The sequence below is a fragment of the Olea europaea genome, chromosome 9 (assembly GCF_002742605.1).
Source record: "Olea europaea var. sylvestris chromosome 9, O_europaea_v1, whole genome shotgun sequence".
NCBI lineage: Eukaryota > Viridiplantae > Streptophyta > Magnoliopsida > Lamiales > Oleaceae > Olea > Olea europaea.
Window position 1 is genome coordinate 5529995 of NC_036245.1, and position 22098 is coordinate 5552092.

A 22098-nucleotide genomic window follows, 5' to 3' on the forward strand; every position below is an offset into this window, starting at 1 on the left:
TCACATCAAAGTAGTTCCAAGATAGGTCCTCTCCTTGCTTCTGGCATCTTCACAAATGACACCCTGAAATTAGGATCATTAAAAGCCTGTATTGCTTTCATATAAACCTCATTAGACAACCCTTCAATATCGTTTAAGATGTCCATGCAAATGACATTTGAATAAGGATCCGGACTGTTAACTTCAACATCTGACTGATTACTTGATTTTCCTTGAATCTTTGCAAGCTTTTCTTTCAGATAAAGTGTTCTAAGTTCAGTTTCTTCATTCCTCATACTAACTGTAGATGACCATTGTGCCATGCATGCCTCAAGTTTATCACTTTTACTGATCTTAGGTTCCTTACGTCATCGTTCACCTGATGTTCCAATTTCGTTACGTCGACGAGTATCAGAAACCACATCGACTTCATCATCATTCTCTGCATGTACATGCACTCCCCTATTCAAAAAATCATTTTCTAGTTGCCTTTCTTCCTCTGATGTGTTTGGAAGCTGAGTGGAGGCTTTGCATAATCCTCCAGTAACTGTAGTCCCACTAAATATCTCCCCAAGAGTGTGGTAGTGCTTACATCCTTCCCTCTTGAACATCTTGTAATCCGACCTATTAATCTGCCATTGGAAAAGAAGTCACATTGTCAAATTGTTGAACATAAAAAAATAAATTTGATAAGAAAAAAATAATGACGAAAATATCCTTTAATAAATACATGTACCGTATAAAAGTGTTGCCAAACTTCCTCAGCAGCATTAACTTTGTTGGTATTTAGATCCCATGTAACCCCTGTATGTCCCAAAAGTTCAGAGAACATGCGATGAATCTTACGTAAGCGGTTCCACTTTCCCTTTAATCTATCTATCCCGTAATCCATTTTTGTTGAAGCTATCATGTTTTCATTGATCCTGCCCCATTCGTCTTTCGTGAATGTTGAACATTGCAATACATTTGATTTCACTTTCTCATAAAGAATTTCGATGAAAGTGTGTTCATTCTCGTCCGACCATGACATTGGTTCCTTATTCCTAACTCTGTGACCACCCATGTAGGAGCTATATTTATATACATCAAATTATTAGGAAATAAGTAGAGTATTACATTTATTACAATTTTAGAAAATTGCAATAGTAAGTAAAATATAAAACAATGGTCTCCCTACTATATCCAGTAGATGATAATTATAATCACATATAAAATAGATTAATGTATTTAGTTATAATCACATAAAATTATGAAGATATACTGATGACCGCTAGTGAAGGATGAAAAAAAAAATTATTGTAAATGTTTCAAGTAAAGAGACTCTTGGAACTGAAGAAGCAAGAGAGCAAGTACCAATCCAACAAGAAAAATCACATCCCCTGCAATCTATACCCACATCCACTTATTTATATTAGGTAAAAGAAGTTTCAATTTAATCCATTGTAAAGGATTGCTAGACAACAAATTCCAATAACTCAAGGATATAAATTGGAACCTTAACACCTATAACATCTAATGAAAAATAACAGGAGGACAAATATATTCATGAAACTAATGTAATAGAACAAATTTACTAATTAAAAGTTGAAAAAAAAAAGAGGAAAGAAACGAAAAGAAAACCCACGGCCTTGCCCAAAGAAAAGGGCACCAATTAATCATGTTATTAGAACCTTCCTTTCATAAGATCAGTCCATAAAAGGGAACTTGCCTTAAGCGAGGTCCAGCAAGACTTACAATTTCAGACTTGCCACTGAAAATGCTCAAGCAACAGAGAATCAGCTAAGGTTGAAGCATCCCACTAAATTAGCATGAAACAATTATTGGAAAGAAAATAAGCTAAAAGTAGCCCAAGCACTGAACTTCAGACAGATTTTATTTTGCACTAGCATAATGCTGTCCTATAATATGCTGCCAAAATATAAAGATCTAAAGCCAGATTCAAGAATTCTACAGTAGAAAAGTAGAGCAAGATTGTCGGGACGTCATTCCATTTAATTTGAAATGGTGGACTTCATTTCAGATTCTATCAAAAAGCCAAAATGGAATAAAAAGGAGCAGTTCAATTACAAGCTTCCAACCATTTCCTCTTCTACCAAAAACATCCCGAGATGGATCAAAGGATGGGTAGATGATGGACAGAAGTTGCAGAGTTTTGAGATTAAAGAGACAATCAGGGTTGACGAACTAAGCATAGGATAGCAGCTCTTAGAAACATTGGTGGGTTATTATTTTTTGTCTAGTGATTCATCAGTCAGAATAGTATTCTAGGAAGCAAATGAACTAAAACGATGGAAGAGTGAAAGTAAAAAATAAAAATAAAAAAGATGAAGCCATTGGGGACTTCTATCAAACACTTGGAAACTTTCAACATAAATTTAAATATCTGTTGCATTCATCCTGTATCCAGTCATAGGCAACATAATCGTGCCTCATATTATCAAGAATCCTCAATTGCGAAAGATTACGAAATCATTTCCATGGCTAACTCAATCGCTAATTTGATTAATATCTCCCCACCCCGCGGCACAACACACGCACGCCTAGAAAAAGCAATGGAACTAAACCATTTATAAGTAAAACAGCAAAAGAAAGGTGCAAAATTCTAGCAATAAAAAGATTCATTCAGCGAGCAATATGATATCATAGCTAAAATGAAAAACCCACAAGAAGAAGGCATTAGTTCCCTACCCCATGGAAGCCGCAGATGCTTGAATTGACAGAAATTTGCACAAAATATGAGAAATTTTGACAGAAATTTTCACCTCTTCACGCAATTTCTCAGGTGTTCTGAGGAGCTAAATCGGTGAGTGTAGCTATTCGTCGGACTTGTTTGGGCGAAGGCAGAGCAAACCCTAGAAGATACTGGAACGGATCTTACAGGAGACGGGGAGAGAGAGAGAATATCTGAGAGAGAAGGTCACGAGTGGGTTTTAATGTAGGCATTTCCCGTGTTTTCTACTTTTTCATGGTTTTGGCTTCAAAACGTCCAAAACATCTTTTTAGTCGTTTTGTGTTTTTAGTGTAATTCATTTTTTTTTTTTCAAAAACTGGTTTTCGAAAATAGGAAAAAGAACGCATTTTCATCGTTTTGAAAAATTGAAAATAGAAAACGACTTGAAAACGGGAAAGAGAACAGCCCCTTAGTATTAAGCATTTAGGATGGAACCAACTAGTATATGGGAAAAAGTACCTTTACCAATAAGGAAGTGAATTGTAGGTGACCCAGTAACGGGAGAATGGGAAGGACTTGGATGGGAATGACCGTTTCCGCCCATGAAAGGTTGAATGGGGATGTCACTGCCAAAATGGAATATTAGGTACTCAACCAGCAACAAGGGAAAACAACAGGGACCATATATGCAAAAATGGGGGTAAAAAATGGACAGCCGATTTTTAAGCTTTCTTGTCCGTATTTTTTATGCACAACTAGTCCTCCTCTCTCTCGAAAGTGTCTCTCATCTCTCTCAAAAGCTAGGGTTTTCAAAATTCGTTATCAGACAATCTCTTCTCAGGTTCATCTCTCTTTCCATAGTTACACACTCACACGCTTGGACGTTTGTATGAATTTATTTACACGCATTGTATAAGGGCAATTGTGACAAGGAATTGTTAATATTGAAGTGCCACAACCGATCTCATCTTTTACTGTAAACAATCCTATGCATCCGGAGAACCTGATATTTTGAACTTCTGATTCGGTTCATCTAGTATTAAATCTATAGTTTATTTTTTCTTGCAAATAACTGGAGCTGGCGTTTCATTTATTTATTTTTTTCGTTCTTATTTTTTAGGTAATAGATGGACGCGAAAATAGCTGTTTTGGTGGTTTAAAGTGTTTTGTTTTGGTTTTTATGATTTCTGCTGATTATATTTTTCTCCTTGCGTGTTTTCCAATCAGGGGTTTGAATTTTGGATATGTTTGAAACGCTCTTCAAATTGGATTGAAAATTTGGTATTGCTGAAATTTAGGCCGGGTAAAGAGATTTTAAAGATTTCGTTTTGGAAAATGACTTCATGGGCAGACGCTGTTGAGACTGGATCTTCTGATAACTCTGGCACCAGTGCTGGGAACAAAGGTGCATCTGCTTCCACCAAGCCAACCTACGTTCCACCTCATCTTCGGAACAGGCCTCCAGCCTCGGAGCCTCCTGCTTCATCACTTAGTGGCCCACCATCTGGTAGTGATAGGTCCAAGTATGGCATACCCACAAGTGGGTCTCGATGGGGTGATCCAAGGTCTGACCATGGACGTCAGGGACATGGTGGAGGCCGTAGCAGTGGCGGCTGGGGTGGAAGAAGTGGCTGGGGTGTCAGGGAACGGGAGGTGAATCCTTTTGGTGATGATGATGTGGATACTGATGCGGAACGTGCATTTGAGGAGCAGGAGAATTCAGGTATAAACTTTGATGCCTACGAGGATATCCCTGTGGAGACCAGTGGGGATAATGTGCCTCTGCCCGTGAATGCATTTGCTGAGATAGATTTGGGTGAAGCACTGAATTTGAATATTCGGAGGTGTAAGTATGTCAAGCCAACTCCTGTTCAGCGATATGCAATACCCATTTCTCTAGCAGGAAGAGACTTGATGGCTTGTGCTCAGACGGGATCTGGTAAGACAGCTGCCTTTTGCTTCCCAGTTATTAGTGGAATTATGCGAGGCCATTTTCCACAAAGACCACGAGGAGTGCGGACTGTTTTTCCACTTGCTCTTATTCTTTCACCTACAAGAGAACTCTCAATGCAGGTAGGTCTGTTATTTAATGGACATTAGTGTTTTGCCTAATACTTTTGCATTTTGACTTTTAAAATTTCGAGTTGGAATTCACAATCGATGCATTGCATTTAACATGCAGATACATGATGAAGCTAGAAAGTTTTCTTATCAAACTGGTGTCAGAGTAGTGGTGGCTTATGGAGGGGCGCCAATAAATCAGCAGGTTTTCTTCCTGAAGCACCAAGACACATCACACAATGTTGTTTGAACACGTCATGTTCTCCTTCCAGCATTATTTCCTTTCATGTTTTTCAATTTCTATTTTGTGGTCAAATCATATTTCAGAGTTAAATGTGGATAGGTACACTTGGAGGTTAATTTGACTACTCAATGCGTTTGTCAACAACTTGCAACTACTTGATATGCTTTTTACGACCTAGTTTTGGACATAATTTCCTGCTGATAAAATTCTTAAAAAGTGCGGAGTTGTAAAATTTTGGAATGGGATAACATAGGATTAAGCCCATGAGCTGCATTTTTGGAAAATTCAAATTCCTCTAAACTCATTTTCAACCATACATTCTCTCAATAAAAATAATTTCACATAAATCTGAAATTTTTTCCTATTTTTTAACTACACATTCTTCAAAAAAATGTACTAGTAAAGAATCTATCTCCCAAAAGTAGGGCTCAAATAGAGACTTAAAAAACGAGAAACTTTTTACTTGCATTGCTTAACTATATTATGTATATAAAGATAAAAGTCAAGCTCTGTATTAACGAATTTTCTAATTAAATTGCAGTGATCCTTTGTACAACTTCAGTTCGACCTTTATAAGGTTACTCTAATATAAAACACCAAAATATTGTAGAATCACAAATATTATAAACTCTTAATGTATATTGTTATACAAATTTATTATGATTACGATGATTTTCTACAAATATTTATTTTACTATGTTATTTTAACTGTCACTCTCCTCTGTTAGAACATGACCATCTCATTTCTAAAATAGGTTCTTTGGATATTGTAAAGTTAAATTTTATCTATTTCTGCCCTTATATACTCCATAAGGCAAGTATAAGAAGAGAGAACTTTTGTAGGTCAGCTTCAGTCAGGATTTTCTCATTTATGTGATTTTCCATCTCCAAGTTATGATTTCTGAAGTTTGTGCTGTCAAGAGATCTATCCATTCTTGCCAATCTCCATATGTTTAATTTTTGCTCAAATAGGCACATTGGTTCCATGAGATTCCAAAAACGTCTCTCCAAAGCTATTAATTTACGTATCCTCTTCCTGGACTCACGAGCCTAAAACTATATAATTGAATTAAAAAACTACAATTTACATCAGCATTACAGGTAAATATTTTCTTTACTCTGACATCTTATATTCCCCGGTAATCCTGAAATAAGTTGCTGCATATGCTATCATATCTATACACTAGATTTTGGTTTAAAACCCAATTGATCTTGAATGACAATTTTACAACGTATATGCCATCTGCATTAGATCAAAGAATATTTTGTTAGTTTTCTGGTCTCTTTACCTTGACTTCTGCGTCCTTATTTTTTTATTTTTTTCGGGTTAATTAGGATATTGTGTTGGCCTTGGGAGTTCATGATGCATCCAAGTTTCGTATCAATATTAATCTTGTCTCTTAGTTGGGAGGAATGTGATGCGTTTGACCATTAATTTACCATGTGCCTCTTCTTTAGGAACATGATAGCAATTACAGTTCTTTCAAATGTCATGCTTATTGAGAATTCACAATTCACAATTTTGATTTTATAAACATTTTTCGAGATATCAACTATTTCTTATTAGAGATTCCATGGCATAGTATAATATATTTGTATCAGAAGTGATATAGTCATATAGCGTCATAAATGTTGGTTTTTAATTGTCAAAAGCTATTCTCTTTTATGTGAGTTTCTACCTCCACCCATTCTTTCTTTTCTTCGATGTTTTATTGGTGGGCTAAGAAGCCTAAGAACATTGGTGAAATCTCTTCCCTTTACCTTCTTTTCTTGTATGACTCGATTTATTTTTCTGTTTGACAGCATCAATCTGCTTCAATTTTGTTTTAATGGATTTGAAGCTAGAAACATGTAAAAAAATTGACGACAAAGATCTATTTTGCAGATAGCGTTTAATAAGAAGAATTATTGTTTGTGACATTTGAGATTTGTATCCTATAAATAGTTAGTCACCTTTTATATGCCCTTTTAAAATGTTCTATTGATTTTATGGGGTTTTTGCTACAATGTAGAGATACTATTTACAAAGTGGTCCTGCAGCTAATTAACTTTTTTGCAGCTGCGTGAACTGGAGAGAGGAGTTGATATTCTGGTGGCAACTCCTGGTCGATTGGTTGATTTGCTTGAGAGAGCCAAAGTTTCATTACAGATGATTAGATATTTGGCTCTTGATGAAGCAGATCGAATGCTGGATATGGGTTTTGAGCCTCAAATCAGAAAGATAGTGGAACAAATGGATATGCCTCCTCGTGGTGAAAGACAGACAATGCTGTTTAGTGCCACCTTTCCAAAAGAGATACAGGTTTTTGTTGTAGATGATTTTATTTATTGCTATACTTTGGATTTGCTGTACTATTTATAGAGGTCTTTCCCTTTGTCATTTGATTTTTCTTTTCCCATTTTGTCCTGAAGTAACATGAGATTTATGAGGTTGAAACTGTCCTTAGAAGTTTTTAATGAAGAAACTCACATATTAACAATGCAGTTTATTGTTGGCTGTCTTGGGCAGTGATTAGATGCTGACGGTTGCATTTAACTGTGACAAAATTTTCCTTGTTTTGTGACATCAAGTTATTTACAAGGTTTCATCATTTCTAACTTTGACTTGTATGAGTAATGAACCTAATGTTAGTTTTGGACAGAACAACGGAAAAGAGTCGTCTTAAAGGAAATGCTCCTCGAGCATCTTAAAACTAAAACAAAGATATATTTGATTCTTGAGCGTCATTATGTTGGTGCCATGAATTATTTACTTGCTCGGTGTTTACAATATTAAGCAATTGAGGTTATGGGAAGGAATGTTATACTCTTGCTGAAGATTGTTACGTTGTTAGCTAATAGTAATCTTCTGAACTTCTGATTGTTGCTATGCAGAGATTGGCATCTGATTTTCTTTCCAATTATATATTTTTGACCGTTGGACGGGTTGGTTCAAGTACAGACTTAATTGTCCAAAGAGTTGAATTTGTTTACGAGAATGACAAGAGAAGCTATTTGATGGATCTTCTTCATGCGCAGAAGGCCGACGGAATTCATGGAAAGGTAGTTAATGATATTCCGATGGATGCATGCATACCAATTTACTTTTGTTTGATTATGCTATTTATATAGTTGTATGACTTGACCATAATTGAGATTTGTGATGGCTTTTGTTTACTATTCAATCATAACACCTTCACTTCCCCCCTTCTATCTAGACCTCCTTTCCTGCTCTCTGCAGCACGCGTGATGTTGAGTGTACCGTAAATTTCTCCAGTGTAGAGCCTAAATAGGAATTCAGTAATTCCTATTCTTCACCCATTTAATTTGCTGTTTATATATTTGTCTTAAGCTTTCTAAATCTTCAATATCTTTTCTGATTTATTTAATTTGCTATTTATGTCAAGATGAAAATTTGTTTCTGATTGTGATAAATGTGTGCAGCAATCTCTTACTTTAGTGTTTGTGGAAACAAAGAAAGGAGCTGATTCATTGGAACATTGGTTGTATGGTAATGGTTTTCCTGCTACAACAATCCATGGTGATCGAACACAACAAGTAAGCAATGATGAAATTGATTTTCTAGTAGTTACTAGCTGGATGTTTTCTGTTTGGTTCTACTGGGACATTTTCGTGGCCATTTTGATTTGGTGGTTTATATACATGCATTATCTGGACTTCTACGTCATGTTTAATACAAATTCAAATTCAAATTATTCAACAACTAATTTTAACCATACGTCTTATGGGACCCACAACTTTTCAACCACACATTTCAATGACTATTATCAAAATCTACTAAAATTTTGATTTTAATCCTTACCCAGGAGCTTATTCTGGTTTTGAAATTCTGAAAATTTGAAGTGTCTATTGAAGTATGGTTTTTATGTTTTAAATTCAGATAATTAACTGAAGAGTGACTACATGTGTTTGAGCTGACGAATATCTTAAAGAACCATCTGCAGTAAACACACATTAGTACACTTACATAATTGTGTTATTTTGTGGATTTATTTTTGCATAAATCTAGCGAGTTTCTGCTTAAAAGGATTGAAGATTTTAATCGCCAATCCAATAAGGGGAAGATGCTTTAAAATTTGACTTGCAGAATCACCTTTAGTTTCTTGTGTAGCATTGACGCCTTGAAATGAAATAAGGTGATTCATGATGTGCCTATGCTGTGTTCCATGGTAGTTACAATTCCGAAGCAAATAACTTGATCCTTGCTAGACCTTCTAACAAATTGCCCATTAGATGCAAATTTGCTTGGTCTTTGACATGTCCTGGGACTTAAAGAGCAGCATTCTATGTAATTTGATTTTAGTAAATCAGTGCTTTCCAATAATTCGTTACCCACTTTCATGATAGCTTATGATGTTGCTGACCATAATCACTAAAAATCACTACCTAATCACGTCAAGTGAGAGACTGTTATAATGTGCACTCATGGTTACAGATTGAATGAAATTCATTAAAATTTTTAGGAAGTGGTATTACCATGGAGCAATACAACTTTTGAGCATTGATGCGTCCGCATAATTTTTGCATGTGTTGCCATGTGGATCCTCGTCTATTATACGTGTCCTATCTAGTCAATGACTCGATGTAATATAAGTTGGCAACTTGAGGGTATCCTCTCGACTATATTGATCCTTTTATTTTTAGTTGTGTAGTTGTTTCATCACTCCTACATTGATTATTAAGTTGATCCAACTTTGATCGACCCTGTTGTTGCAGGAAAGAGAACTAGCATTGAGATCATTTAAGAGTGGAAACACACCGATTTTGGTTGCGACAGATGTAGCAGCTCGTGGTCTAGATATTCCTCACGTTGCTCATGTGATCAACTTTGACCTCCCCAATGACATCGATGATTATGTACACAGAATTGGACGTACAGGTCGTGCTGGTAAAACAGGACTGGCCACGGCTTTCTTCAATGAGAGTAATTTATCACTAGCAAAGCCACTAGCTGATCTGATGCAGGAAGCCAATCAGGAGGTACCTGATTGGCTGATTCGCTATGCAAGTCGAGCTCCATATGGAGGTAAAAATAGGCGTGGCGGTGGGCGTTTTGGTGGTCGTGATTTTAGAAGAGATAACTCATATAATCGGAGCGGAGGCGGCTCAGATTATTATGGTGGTGGTGGTGGTGGAGGTGGTGGAAATTATGGCAATTATGGTGGTGGGGGATATGGTTCTGGAATGACCAGTGCTTGGGATTAGTGTTTCACAGGATTGCTTAAACTTATTTTGTTACTCAGTATATATGTTTTTCACCCGAATCTGAGAATTATGATGTTTTTGACAATTCAAAAATGTGGTAGATTACTTTTTCGAGTTACTTGAAAATGCTTGCCCGGGTAACGCCGAGCTGCATAGTCAAAGAAACCTCCGTCGTATTTTTTCTGATCGACTTCCTAAACTGTGGACGTAGGAGTTTGTGATCTGTTGGGTCCATTTGGCCTTCCCTTCAGCTGTACCCCCACCAAAATGCTAACATTTCATTATATGAATTATTGTTGATGAACAAATAGGAAGACGATTTTAATCGTGCCCGTATCCTCGTGTTTCTCAATGTGCACGATCCCATTGCGTGAAATTTTATGATGAAATTGAATTAATGCCATTTTTCTACTACGTTTGCTTTATGAAATTTCAATGAATGACAAGTGACAAGGTGCAATCTAATTTAACAATAATTAGAGACGAAATCTATTTTTAGTTGGTAATAATGGCAGATACATGTTTTCCATACCACTAAAAGGAATATGTCCATTATGTGTATATATTTATGTTAGGCTAAATTTACTAATGGCCATTCAACTTTATAGTTAGTGTCACTATGGCGATTTAATTTTATTTCATTTCATCATCGTCATTCAATTTTATATGATATTTCACCATGGCATCATAACATTTTACGATAGCCATCATATTTCTTTTAACCATTTTCACTAATTTTAAAAGGGGTAAAATGGTAACTTTGTATTATATATATAAAATAAATTTTTAAAAAATGAACTTTTTTTTAAAATTTCATAATAAGTTTTTATTTTATTTTATTTTATTTTTTAGTAAATTCTTTTTTAGAATAAGTTTTTATTATTTTTTTTAAAGGAACATTTTTTTTCAAATAACATTTTATATTATGCTATTTTTCTGAGTAACTTTTTTTTTTTAAATATAAAATAAGTTGTTTTAAGGATTTTTTTTAAATAAGTTTTTATTTTATTTTATTTTTTTAAGTAACATATTTTAAATAAGTTTTTATTTTATTTTATTTTTTTAAGTAACATTTTTTAAATAAGTTTTTATTTTAATTTATTTTATACACAGAATGCAAAGTTACCATTCTACTTCTTTTAAAATTAGTGAAAATGGTGAACAAATAAAAAAAGTATAAAAAAAAAATTGGATGGGTAAATGTTACCTAAATTGGGTGGTCATGATAAAACATTATATGAAATTTGGTTGCTATGGTGAAATAAAATTAAATTGGTGATCATAGTGATATAAGTTTAAAGTTGGGTAGCCATTGATAAATTTAACCCATTTATGTTTGGAAATGTATTGGTGCGGAACTCTATATATACTATAGAATATCGATGGTATTATACTAAAGAAGAACTTTATGATCATGTAGTTAGATTATCCATTCAATTGATAACATGCGATCATATGTATCATAATTAACATTTGTTCTATTTCTTTCTTTTATACTTTTTTCTTACTTTTAAATTTGACATAAAGGACGTATAGTCATTTAAGTAGGTGATTTGAAAAAATAATAATAATAATGATAAGAAAGTTAATAGAGTGAATGTAAATTATGAGGCATATAACTACGTATGACATGTATAATCACATGTTACCAGTTAATTGGACAAAGCTATCACGTAAGTGTATAGAAACCTTAAAAAGTTTGAAATGTTTAATATTAAAATTGGCACAAGCATATTACACAAACATCCCTAGAGGTTTATGACAATTAAAAACTATTGCTAGAAGTACCGATATGGAGCAATTGTTGTCGATCTAGACAATTGTGACAATAAGCTTGTCATGCTACAATAGTTACAACTAATTTTACAACAGGTAATTCAGTCTAGTATGTTAATCGTATGTCAGAGAGATCTTGACTGATGTAATAATTCAAGCCAACATGTGGAGTCCGAATGAAATCTGGCTGATCTCGTATCAAAAAGGTCTTGGCAAGGATTTAGTGTCTAGAACATCAAAAGGGATTGGGAATTTGACGAAAACATCAATTTCTGGAAAAAGATCCCTGACTCGAATTCGTAGCTTATCTAATGACCATTATGTAAAGATGGAGATCAGCTATGGAAGGTGAGATTCCAATGATATAGAACCGTTCTCAATATACTTAATAGAGACTCCCATTGACATGCATCTAGTAGGAATTTGAACCTACGTTCTCCCCAATTAAGAGGTGGGTGCTATACTATTCAGGCGTTCAAATAAGCATAGGTCAACAAAATGGTATTTCCATAGCAATCGAGGTTATAGATTTTGAGTTTATTGAAGGTAGTATGATCCATAGTCAAGAAGAAATGCCCAATTTCATTTTGGATCTCTACAATTTTGGCTTTGAATTCTATGCTATTTACTTCTTCAAAACTTTCCTTCGATTTTTAAAAAATGGATAATTGTAGTCATGGTACCAAAACTTTCATTTAGTGGCAGACTTGATCCAAACTTTTTATTTGTACCAATCATGATATCAAATCTTTTAAAAATTTGCACCTAAAGTCAAAATGGATAGAATCCATCCATTTGACCGTTACTTGACCATAAAAATTTTTTGACCTCTTTTGACCAATGTAAAAGGGGTAAAATGGTACTTTTAAATTATTCAACATAAAATGATGTTATAGTAATTAAAAAAAATAAAAAAAATGAAAAAGAAGACCATTGTTCTTTTTCTCCCACGTCCCACACTCACCCTACCCCACCCCACCCCAAAAATCGATCCAAAGATCCACCCAACACCGACACCACACCATATCCTCCGATCAACATCACCCAGTTATCCATTCGCACCTTAACGCCACTGTAGTTGATAATTGAATGTACAATTAATTATTTATCTCGGTAAATGAAGCAAAATTTGGGTACAAAATCAAAATAGAAAGTTGGTGCAGTATCAATTTTCAAAGAGATCTAACTACTATTGTACCTAGATATATGAGTATGTGTATATATATTGGCATCATGAAATTTGGTGTTGTTTATGCTCAAAGGTGTTGATCTATGGTTGACTTCATCCTTAATATTTTAATTATAACAAACAAGATTAATATTGTTTCTAACAATTGATTTTGAGTGATAATGTTCAATGTTAAAATCAATCAAGCATTATAAATTGGACTCAAAATGAAGATCAAAGTGGAATTAAGCATTTATGTCAAATAATTCGAGACGAGAGCTTAAAAGATAAACGTTGAGAAAGATCAAGATTAAGAGAATGCGAGACGACATCAAAGAAAGATCAAGACGAGAAGTCTAGGAGGCAAACTTTGGAGCAAAGACTTGATTTCTTAGATAAAATATAAGAGTACTAACACTTTGATATTTGTCAATAAATGTTTAAGCTCAAAATTTTGTGCATCAAAATTTACTAAAGTTACTCCAATACAACGTGTTGATCAAATATAAAATTAACTTATAAAATTGATATTTAGACTTTAAAAACATTTTTTATCTTGAAAAGTTAGTGAAAAACACTTTTCAAAAGTCCATGTATCTCAAAATTTTCAAATCGGAACAAACATGGTCAAAACGTAAAAAGATTCACTGCTGGGGCGATCAACTGGCCAAAGAGCCATAAGAGGCGATCGACGGGACCCCTTCAACGATCCAAAATTTAACCGTTCTAACCTCTGATTTTTACTGTACAAACGGCTATATTAGTCATCCGGACAAGATGCGATCGGTCGGACATGTCTTCCGAACTTACGGATTTTTTTTACGTTTTTAAACTCTATAAATATCCTCACTCTTTCCATTCTTCATAATATTTTCAAGTATATCAAAGTGAGATATTTTTATTTTAAGAATTTTTTTAGCTTTCCTTTTCATTCATTTTATTTATTTCTTAATATCAATTTTTTTATTAATTTAAACTCTTTGACCATCATCTTCATCAAAGTTTTTTTATCTTTCTTTTTGTACTTAACTTATTTCTATCATTCATAGGAGAGAGAAATATTTTGAAAAAAAGTTTTGAACTTACATTGTATCATTTCTACTACTTCATATTGAAAACTTTGATTGACTGAATCAAACTTGCAAATCATCATATTCATCTACATTTCTCATCTCTTTCTTGGTACTTAATTTATTATAATCATTCATTAAAAGAAAGATATATTGAGAAGATTTTTAAACTTACATTGAATTTATTTCTTCTTCATCTTCACATTGAATCACTTTGATTGATTGAATCTAATTTTCAATTATCATATTCATCAAAATTTTTCATCTAACCCTTGAACTATCATTTATTGCTATTCATTGAAGTATTAGTCTCTCTTAGTAATTAAATTGTATTTTTTGTCAAGAGAGGAATTCCATTGTAAAACACTTTGATAAAGTATAGGTTGTGTTGAAACCCCGTAAAGTTTAACATTGCATAAGGATTGGTGCTCCTTGTTGTAAGCCACCATGTAGGTCATATTGATATCGCGTAAAGCTCAATAGTGTAGGCATATTGAGGTCCCATAAAACTTAATAGTGTGGGTCGTGTTGATGTCCCGTAAAGCTCAACATTGTATAAGAATTGATGGTCTTTGTTTATGAGTCACCGAAAGTGTTGTAGAAGGTTAAATTTCACCATAAGTCAATCAAATTTAGCGAAAAGGCGTTGCTCATGCCGAAGAGTTTGGTGACGGATATCGTAGATCATTGCATAGGATTGAACCTCCATTATTAAATCATTTGCATTTTCTCTCCTTCTATTTACCCTTTTTTATTGTGTTCATTAATTTTCCTTATTTGATTTCATATTTGTGTGTATTTATTTTATTGCTACATTTGCTAGTACATTGTTTTTAGACTTTAATTAATTTTCGAAAAAGATTTAAAAACCAATTCATCTCCCTCTTGGTTAGCTGTTCTTAGGTTTTCAATTGGTATTAAAGTGAGGTGCTCACTTTGAAATTAAGATTCTACAATCTTGAGGAATGGCTACCATATTGTTCAAAATCTTGAGGGGCATTTTACAAATCATCCTACTTTCTTTGATGGTACAAATTATAACTATTGGAGGACTAGAATGACAATATTTATTCAATCAATAGATTATAATATTTGGGAAGTTATTGAATTTGGTCCATACGTGCCTAAAAATATTATTAAAGAGGATAGTAAACCCAATCAAATAATTTATAAACCTAGAGAAGAATATAGTAAAGAGGATAAAAGAAAATTGTCTTTAAATGCTAGAGCAAAAAATATACTTAATTGTGCTTTAGATAGAAATGAATTTAATCGTATTAGTACATGTGATTCTGCTTATGATATTTGCCATGCTTTAGAAATTACTCATGTTGGAACTAGCAAAGTGAAAAAATGAAAAGCAATCTCTTAGTTAAGGAATTTGAGATTTTGTTCATGAAACAAGATGAACCTATTATTGACATGATCACTTACTTTACCGATATTGTTTATTGTCTCAAATGCTTTGATTGTAAATTTACTAACGGTGAGCTTGTAAGTAAAATGTTTAGGTCACTATGGGAAGACTGAGCCCATTGAGAATGTCGATAGAGAATACAAAAGATATCAACACATATCCTTTGGAAGAACTCTATGGAACATTAATGACTTATGAGCTCAACAATGCCGAAGTCAAGGAGAAAACAATGAAAAGCAAAGAAGAGGAAAGGCACCAAATTGCTTTGAAATCTGTAGTTGAAGAAGGCATAAATGATGAAAAACTTGATGATCTAATTCTTCTTGTTTAGAAATGGAAAAGTTTTCGCAATAGTCATCGATTTAAAAAGAAAGAGAAATGGGCGAAGAGAAGAATGGATTCATCAAAAAGAAAGCACTCAAAGAAACGTGGATGAGAAGGATAAGAACGATGATGATGATCGCGAAGAAAATGATGATCAAGAAGAAGTTACCAACATCTACTTTATGGCCATTGAAAATGAGGTAAATACAAATAACATTTTTTATATGATGAATTATCTATCTCATGTGATGAACTTTTTAAAGAATTTGAAAAAGTCACTCTCAAACGACTTACTCTCAAAAAGAAAATTTCTTTATTAGAAAAAGACATAAAGAAACTTTTGGAAGCTCAAAATGATTTTGAAAAAGAAAAAGTCAACTATGATTCTTTAATTAAGGAGAATTCCTGATAACAGTGTTAAATATAATATTTCCCCCCTTAATTATTGTATTGGTGTGTTTATTTAATACCAAAATATATTCATTAGCTTTGAATCAGGTTACATTTTGGTAGAAAATGTGAAATTTAGAAGAAAAGTGCGAAAAAGACTAAAATGGAAGAAAGTGAAAATTTAAGGACCAAATTGCAAATAATTTGAAGATGAGACGAGCGATGGAATGATGATTCGAGAAAGCTACAAGTCCATTAGGTGAAATTAGAAGTCAAAAGAAGTTAAATATGGCCATAATATTTTCACAAATCAAATTACAATCGTATAAGGATTTTTCAGATTTTCAGCCAGAGATTGAGATCAACTTTTGACCTGGTAAACATTCGTAATTGGAAAGATCTATCTAGAAAAATTGTAGCCCTTTATGGTAGCTTTTTAATGCACTTTGAATTGCCTCAATCGGACATTGAGAAAGAAGTTATTGTCAAAATACTGAAAGTAGTCGCACATAATATTCTAGCAGAAAATTTAGTTTCCTTATTCGGTTCAATCTCTTTTGAAAACAACTTGGCACACGGTTCTAAGCCCTAGACTGGACAGAACACACCCCTTTTGACCTCCATAACAATTTTCTCTCATCTTGGACTAAAGAATTCAATGGAGAACTAAATTTCTAAGTGAAGTTACGATGAAACTCATCGGATTTGATGACTTCACATCATTTATTTATGCAAATTGGTATTTTTATTGTCAAACACTTCTAGATCTAGACTTTCTTTTATGAATTTACTTTGGAATTGATTTAACTTTTACTAGATTCTTCATAAATTCAATAATGTTTTTTCTATTGTGGAATTGAACTAACTATTGAATTTCAATTTCAATCAACCTTATTGGTGGATTATTTACTACCTTATGTGTCGTGTCTATGGTCGATTTTTAATCTTAATCCAATAAACATGTATGAGAATGGTTTTAAAAAGTATAGATCCTAGGATTACGATTGAAATTTGATTGATCTTCAATGTTAAATCTTTCGATTAAAGAGTTGGGATGAAAACCTTTAATTGAGCAAAAAGCCATGAATTATTGTTGTTGATGATCCAATCCAATTGAAGGAATTCGAATGCTTCACTAATCTCGCATATTGATAATTAAATCTCATTCCAATTGACAAATTATTTTCACATAATTCACGAAATTCTAGTTTGATAAATCCTTTAAACAATTCGTCCATTTCCCTGTGGAATCGACACCCCAAAGTTGTGCTACAACTACCACATTATTCTTTGGGTGTAATCAATTCCTCTTTACAATAAAATATTTTAGCTTTGACTCAAGTTGTTCACAAATTCACTCAAGACAAGAAAAAATTTAATTTAATGCTTGGTCAACAAAAAATGTGTTTTTGATAGAGGAGAAATTGAATACAAATCTTTTTTTAAAACAAAAGTATCTTGAAAATTTCTTTGTTAGAACCTCTACTTCTCTCATCTCAAATGTCACATGTCACTTTTGCAATAAAAATGGGCATGTAACTTACAATTGTTCAATTAAAAAGAGTTTGCACTTTGAAAGCAAACAAAAATGGACTCAAAAGTCCACAAACACTGACAAGCAAGTACCCAAAGTTTTATGGGTACCAAAGAATAAAAATTGAATTATTTTTATTGGTGCTAGAGAAGATAAAGATCAAATGATTCTTGGATAGTGGATATTTGAGCACATGATCCGGAAACAAACTCTATTCTTAAAGAGTGAGAACGGAGTTCAAAATGAAAGAATTGAAGCTAACGAACACTCTAAAGGGTTCATAAATCAAATTAGATGATCAATACATTCATAAACATAACAAAATATCGAGGTATGATCAAATCATTTCCTCTTAATCACTAGCTGACATAATATTATGTCTTTATGTGCTATACCTAGACTAGCTCCTCTCTTCTTCTAGTGGGACTAAGATACTAGGTCTTTGACATCCAAAGGCACCCACTTTGATTTGCTAGTTATACGAAAAATCAATTGGCCAATAGTTTTACTAAGCTTCTAGCTCTTGATAAACTTTCACATATTCGAAGAGGTTTAAAAATTCTAGATGAATTTGAAATATGTGACTAATATGTTTATATGTTAATTTGTTGATAAAAATATTGCTTTATGCATTTACTATAATAAAATTCAAAATTTTATTAAAAATGGAGAAACAAACGTTCGGATCCCATTGCCCGGATCGACAAAAAAATTGGAATCTATGCAGACGTCCAGATCTTTCAAGAGGACCTCTGGTTGAGCATAAATCAATTTTATGTATTTAAAATATGCTATGATATATAATGTAGTCTATTATGCTTTGATATCAATTGTTCAATCTTATTGACAAGCTTCAAAAAGAAGGATAGTGGCCATGATACTTTTGAAAACAGTGTCAAAAGAAAAATTATTGAAATTATTGATATTCAACCATCTCCCTTTATTGAAAATGTTATCTTAATCGATAACATTAAACATAATCTATTTAGTTTTTAATCAATTGTGTGATAAATGTTATCATATCAAATTTGATTCTTCCAAATGCCTTATTGAGAAAGCTACATCATAAAAGGTGATATTTATAGAAAGCCGAAATAAGGATGTTTATGTCATAAATATTAAGTTTGAAAGTGAAGAAACACGTTTGTTGAATTTAAAAATACTCGATTGCGGCATAGAAGATTATATCATGTTTGCATGGACCTAATTTCAAATATTTTCAAAAAAAATTTTGTTAAAGCTATGCCATATTTGAAATTTGAGAAAGAGAGTTTGTGATGCATGTCAATTTGGAAAACAAGTGAGCAGTTCTTTCTAACTTAAGCAATACTCTTTGACTAAAAAACATGTTTAACTTCTTCACGTGAATCATTTTGGATCATCTAGAATCATAAGCTCAAATGGTAACTTTCGCCGTTGTTGATGACTTTTCTAGATTCACTTGAGTTTATTTTTGAATCTAAAGCATGAAATTTTGAATCATTTAAACATCTTTGTAAAAAGGTTCGAAATGAAAAGGATACAGTATTAAATGTTTGAAGTGATCATGATAGAGAATCTGATAATATTGATTTTGGTGATTTTTTCAAATTGATGGCTATTTCTTGGCTCCTAGAACTTCTTGAGAAAATGGTGTTGTAGAAAGGAAGAGTCGCACATTGCAAGAAATGTCTAGGACTACGCTAAATGAAAATAGTTTATTTAAAATTGTTTGGTTGCAAATGCTTTATCTTAAACATTAAAGAAAATTTGGGATTATCAATGAATTTGAAGTATGTGGCTAAATTAAATTCATAGTAAATTTCTGATTACTCAAATGATTATACTTTAGTCATTTCATCACTCATATTTTGATTAATATTTTTACTATAAAGTGATTATTATCCTCTTATTTAAACTAAAAATTCCCCAAATTTATGTGCAATATATATTAAATTCAATTTTATTTGGATCAAATATTTATATATTGATAGAGTAATAATAAATACATCAATATTGGGCTCGTTGAATAGCTCGTAATTAATAATATATATTAGGCCAAGAAAAAGTCGATTAAGATAAATTTGACTTGAGATACTGAAGTTTATAAACTTTCACTTAATGGTATTTGTTTATGCTTTATATAGGATGCGAACCACGTGTAGATTAGATAGGGAGAGGGACAAATAGCTTTTTAATTTTTAAGTGATATAATATATTATATTCGATACTTGATATAACATAGCATGTCATGATTTGTGCCACCAAAAGATTCAGTTGTTTCGTTAGAATTAATGAAGTTGCCTTTTAATTTCAAATGATTGTCAGGCATGTGAGATATTTTAAATCAATTAAATGGAAAATACGTGTAATAGAAGAATTATATATGGTTACACGGGATTGATTGCTATCTTCCTTAAACAAGTGTTCCAAGTTGGGAATAAAAATAAATGATATTTTTCTAAAGTGGAACACGCATATAGACCTAGCAACAGAGAATTTTGCGAACGTGAAACTCTTACTTATCTTCCAACAATTCTTTTATCAATCAATGTAATCATGAGGTACAAGTGGTTTGTCCCGTTTAATTTTATTTCTTCATGTTGATAGATATTATGCTAATGAAAGTTATGATATGATATCCTATATATGTAAAAGAGCTAAGAAGATTTATTGTTCATTCGAACAGGTGTCGCAAATGTGTCATCCTCGAGCAATTTCATTTTTTCTCATTTCATCATATGAAACTGATGTCGTTTGGTTTTTTTTTTTTTTGGTATGGGAAAGGATGATGCAGTCTTTTTTAAGTAGCCATTTGTCCTCTTTTTCTATTCTCTCACTCAACCTGCCACTCCTACCTCTCTTTTTTCTTCTTTCTTTTCCAGAAAACTAAAATCATCGTCATTAACTGGGTAAATTCAAATATGCAAAAGCTAGGTAAACTCAAATCTACAAAAGAAGGATCTAAATTGGATGCAATATTCATTCTCGACAAGTGCTACTGTCCATCGATGATTCGACCAACTATACCCGCCGTGGTTTTTCTGGTTACTCCTATGTAAGTTGCGTGATTGCTCTCTCTCTATTTTATCTAAATCAAATGAGGAAATAGAATCAAATTTCAAAAATATAATTCAGTCAATTTAAGGGTTTGACTATTTAGTATTTCAAGGTTACAAGAACCGAAATTTTTGAATTTACGAGTAACGTTTTGATCTTAAATGTAGAATGTTTCGAATCTTTTGATCTTTAGAGGAATTTCATAATGAATTGCAAGTCGGATGATTAGGATGAATTCGTTTGTGCTTCTATTTGATTGTGGAAATTATTTATTTTTTGTTTTTCTTTCTTAATTTTTAATTGAAGGAATTAATACTTTGAAGGAAACCCAACTTTTTTATTCTTAATTTTATTTTGAATTTATTTTTTTGAATGATGGCTTCTATTTAGTTCTTTGTCATATGTATGCTGACGATGGTACTACTAGAAGCTGTGAAGTGCACAAGAAGCTTTCTAACTTCAACCCCATGAACTCCATAGCTTGACCAAGTAATTTTGTGACTTTCATTACCCCTTCGAGGCCTCGAACGCGACTTTGGCTTCTTCCAATCAATCACCAAATTCTTGATAATCGGTGGGGCATCCCGGTTCACATCATCCTTTGATGCGAGGCAAGTAGTTTAGTTTAGTCTTAAAGATTAAAGCAATCAAAATAGGAGAGTCTTTACTTGTTGACATGTAAACTTGTAATAGTGAGACCTATCCAAGCTAAGAGAGGGAAATGACCACAATTATTTAAACTCTTAACTTTAGAACACAGACCAGGATAGTGAAAATAATGAGTTTGTGGAGTGTGCATTTTGCGAGCAAGGAAATGATATATTTAACCACCATGGACCGGGAATAAACCAATTATAAGCTTGATATGTTAACATAAGTTCACACACAGACATTGAGTTATGCATCTGACAGGTAAAAGTTGATTTCATTTGTACACTATTGAAACTATTTCCTGTGTTGATTACTAAATTCCAATCCTGATGACATGATAGGTTGTCAAGTCATATTTTGTGTAGAGTTAAGTTATTATCTTGTTTGAGGATAAATAATAGTTCAAGTTTGGGGCTTGATAAATGTGTTTTTACACACTTATTTGTCGCAAAACATGACTAATTATTGATCAAAGCATTTGAGTTATGGCTCAATCCAGTATAATTTCATTTTGTAGGAATTTGCTGATAAATATGGCGGAATTCAAAAGAAAAGAAACGAAAAAGGGC

At 32.9% G+C, this 22098-nt stretch overlaps 2 protein-coding genes across 2 annotated transcripts; one reads left to right on the forward strand and one right to left on the reverse strand.

Moving 5' to 3' along the window:
* Positions 1-5: 5 nt before the first annotated feature.
* Positions 6-1159, reverse strand: LOC111399857. Its single transcript, XM_023027351.1, has 3 exons — positions 716-1159; positions 359-611; positions 6-280 (listed from the first exon to the last, which is right to left on the reverse strand). Exons 1-3 carry the CDS (start codon positions 1040-1042, stop codon positions 6-8), a joined length of 855 nt encoding a protein of 284 aa, XP_022883119.1. The 5' UTR covers positions 1043-1159.
* Positions 1160-3398: 2239 nt separating this feature from the next.
* LOC111399495 (DEAD-box ATP-dependent RNA helicase 37-like) lies at positions 3399-10496 on the forward strand. Its single transcript, XM_023026847.1, has 7 exons — positions 3399-3491; positions 3878-4723; positions 4833-4916; positions 7015-7257; positions 7830-7997; positions 8379-8492; positions 9672-10496. Exons 2-7 carry the CDS (start codon positions 3986-3988, stop codon positions 10158-10160), a joined length of 1836 nt encoding a protein of 611 aa, XP_022882615.1. The 5' UTR covers positions 3399-3491; positions 3878-3985; the 3' UTR covers positions 10161-10496.
* Positions 10497-22098: the final 11602 nt, after the last annotated feature.

What these genes read in the sequence shown, in the direction of transcription:
- LOC111399857 (XM_023027351.1), bottom strand. Translation starts at nt 1,042, where the DNA reads ATGGGTGGTCACAGAGTTAGGAATAAGGAACCAATGTCATGGTCGGAC. An exon ending in TTTGGCAACACTTTTATACG is followed by an intron (nt 612 to 715) that starts GTACATGTATTT and finishes TTCCAATGGCAG; the next exon opens with ATTAATAGGTCGGATTACAA. An exon ending in TAACGAAATTGGAACATCAG is followed by an intron (nt 281 to 358) that starts GTGAACGATGAC and finishes GGTCATCTACAG; the next exon opens with TTAGTATGAGGAATGAAGAA.
- LOC111399495 (XM_023026847.1), top strand. Translation starts at nt 3,986, where the DNA reads ATGACTTCATGGGCAGACGCTGTTGAGACTGGATCTTCTGATAACTCT. An exon ending in CAAGAGAACTCTCAATGCAG is followed by an intron (nt 4,724 to 4,832) that starts GTAGGTCTGTTA and finishes TTTAACATGCAG; the next exon opens with ATACATGATGAAGCTAGAAA. An exon ending in GGGCGCCAATAAATCAGCAG is followed by an intron (nt 4,917 to 7,014) that starts GTTTTCTTCCTG and finishes ACTTTTTTGCAG; the next exon opens with CTGCGTGAACTGGAGAGAGG.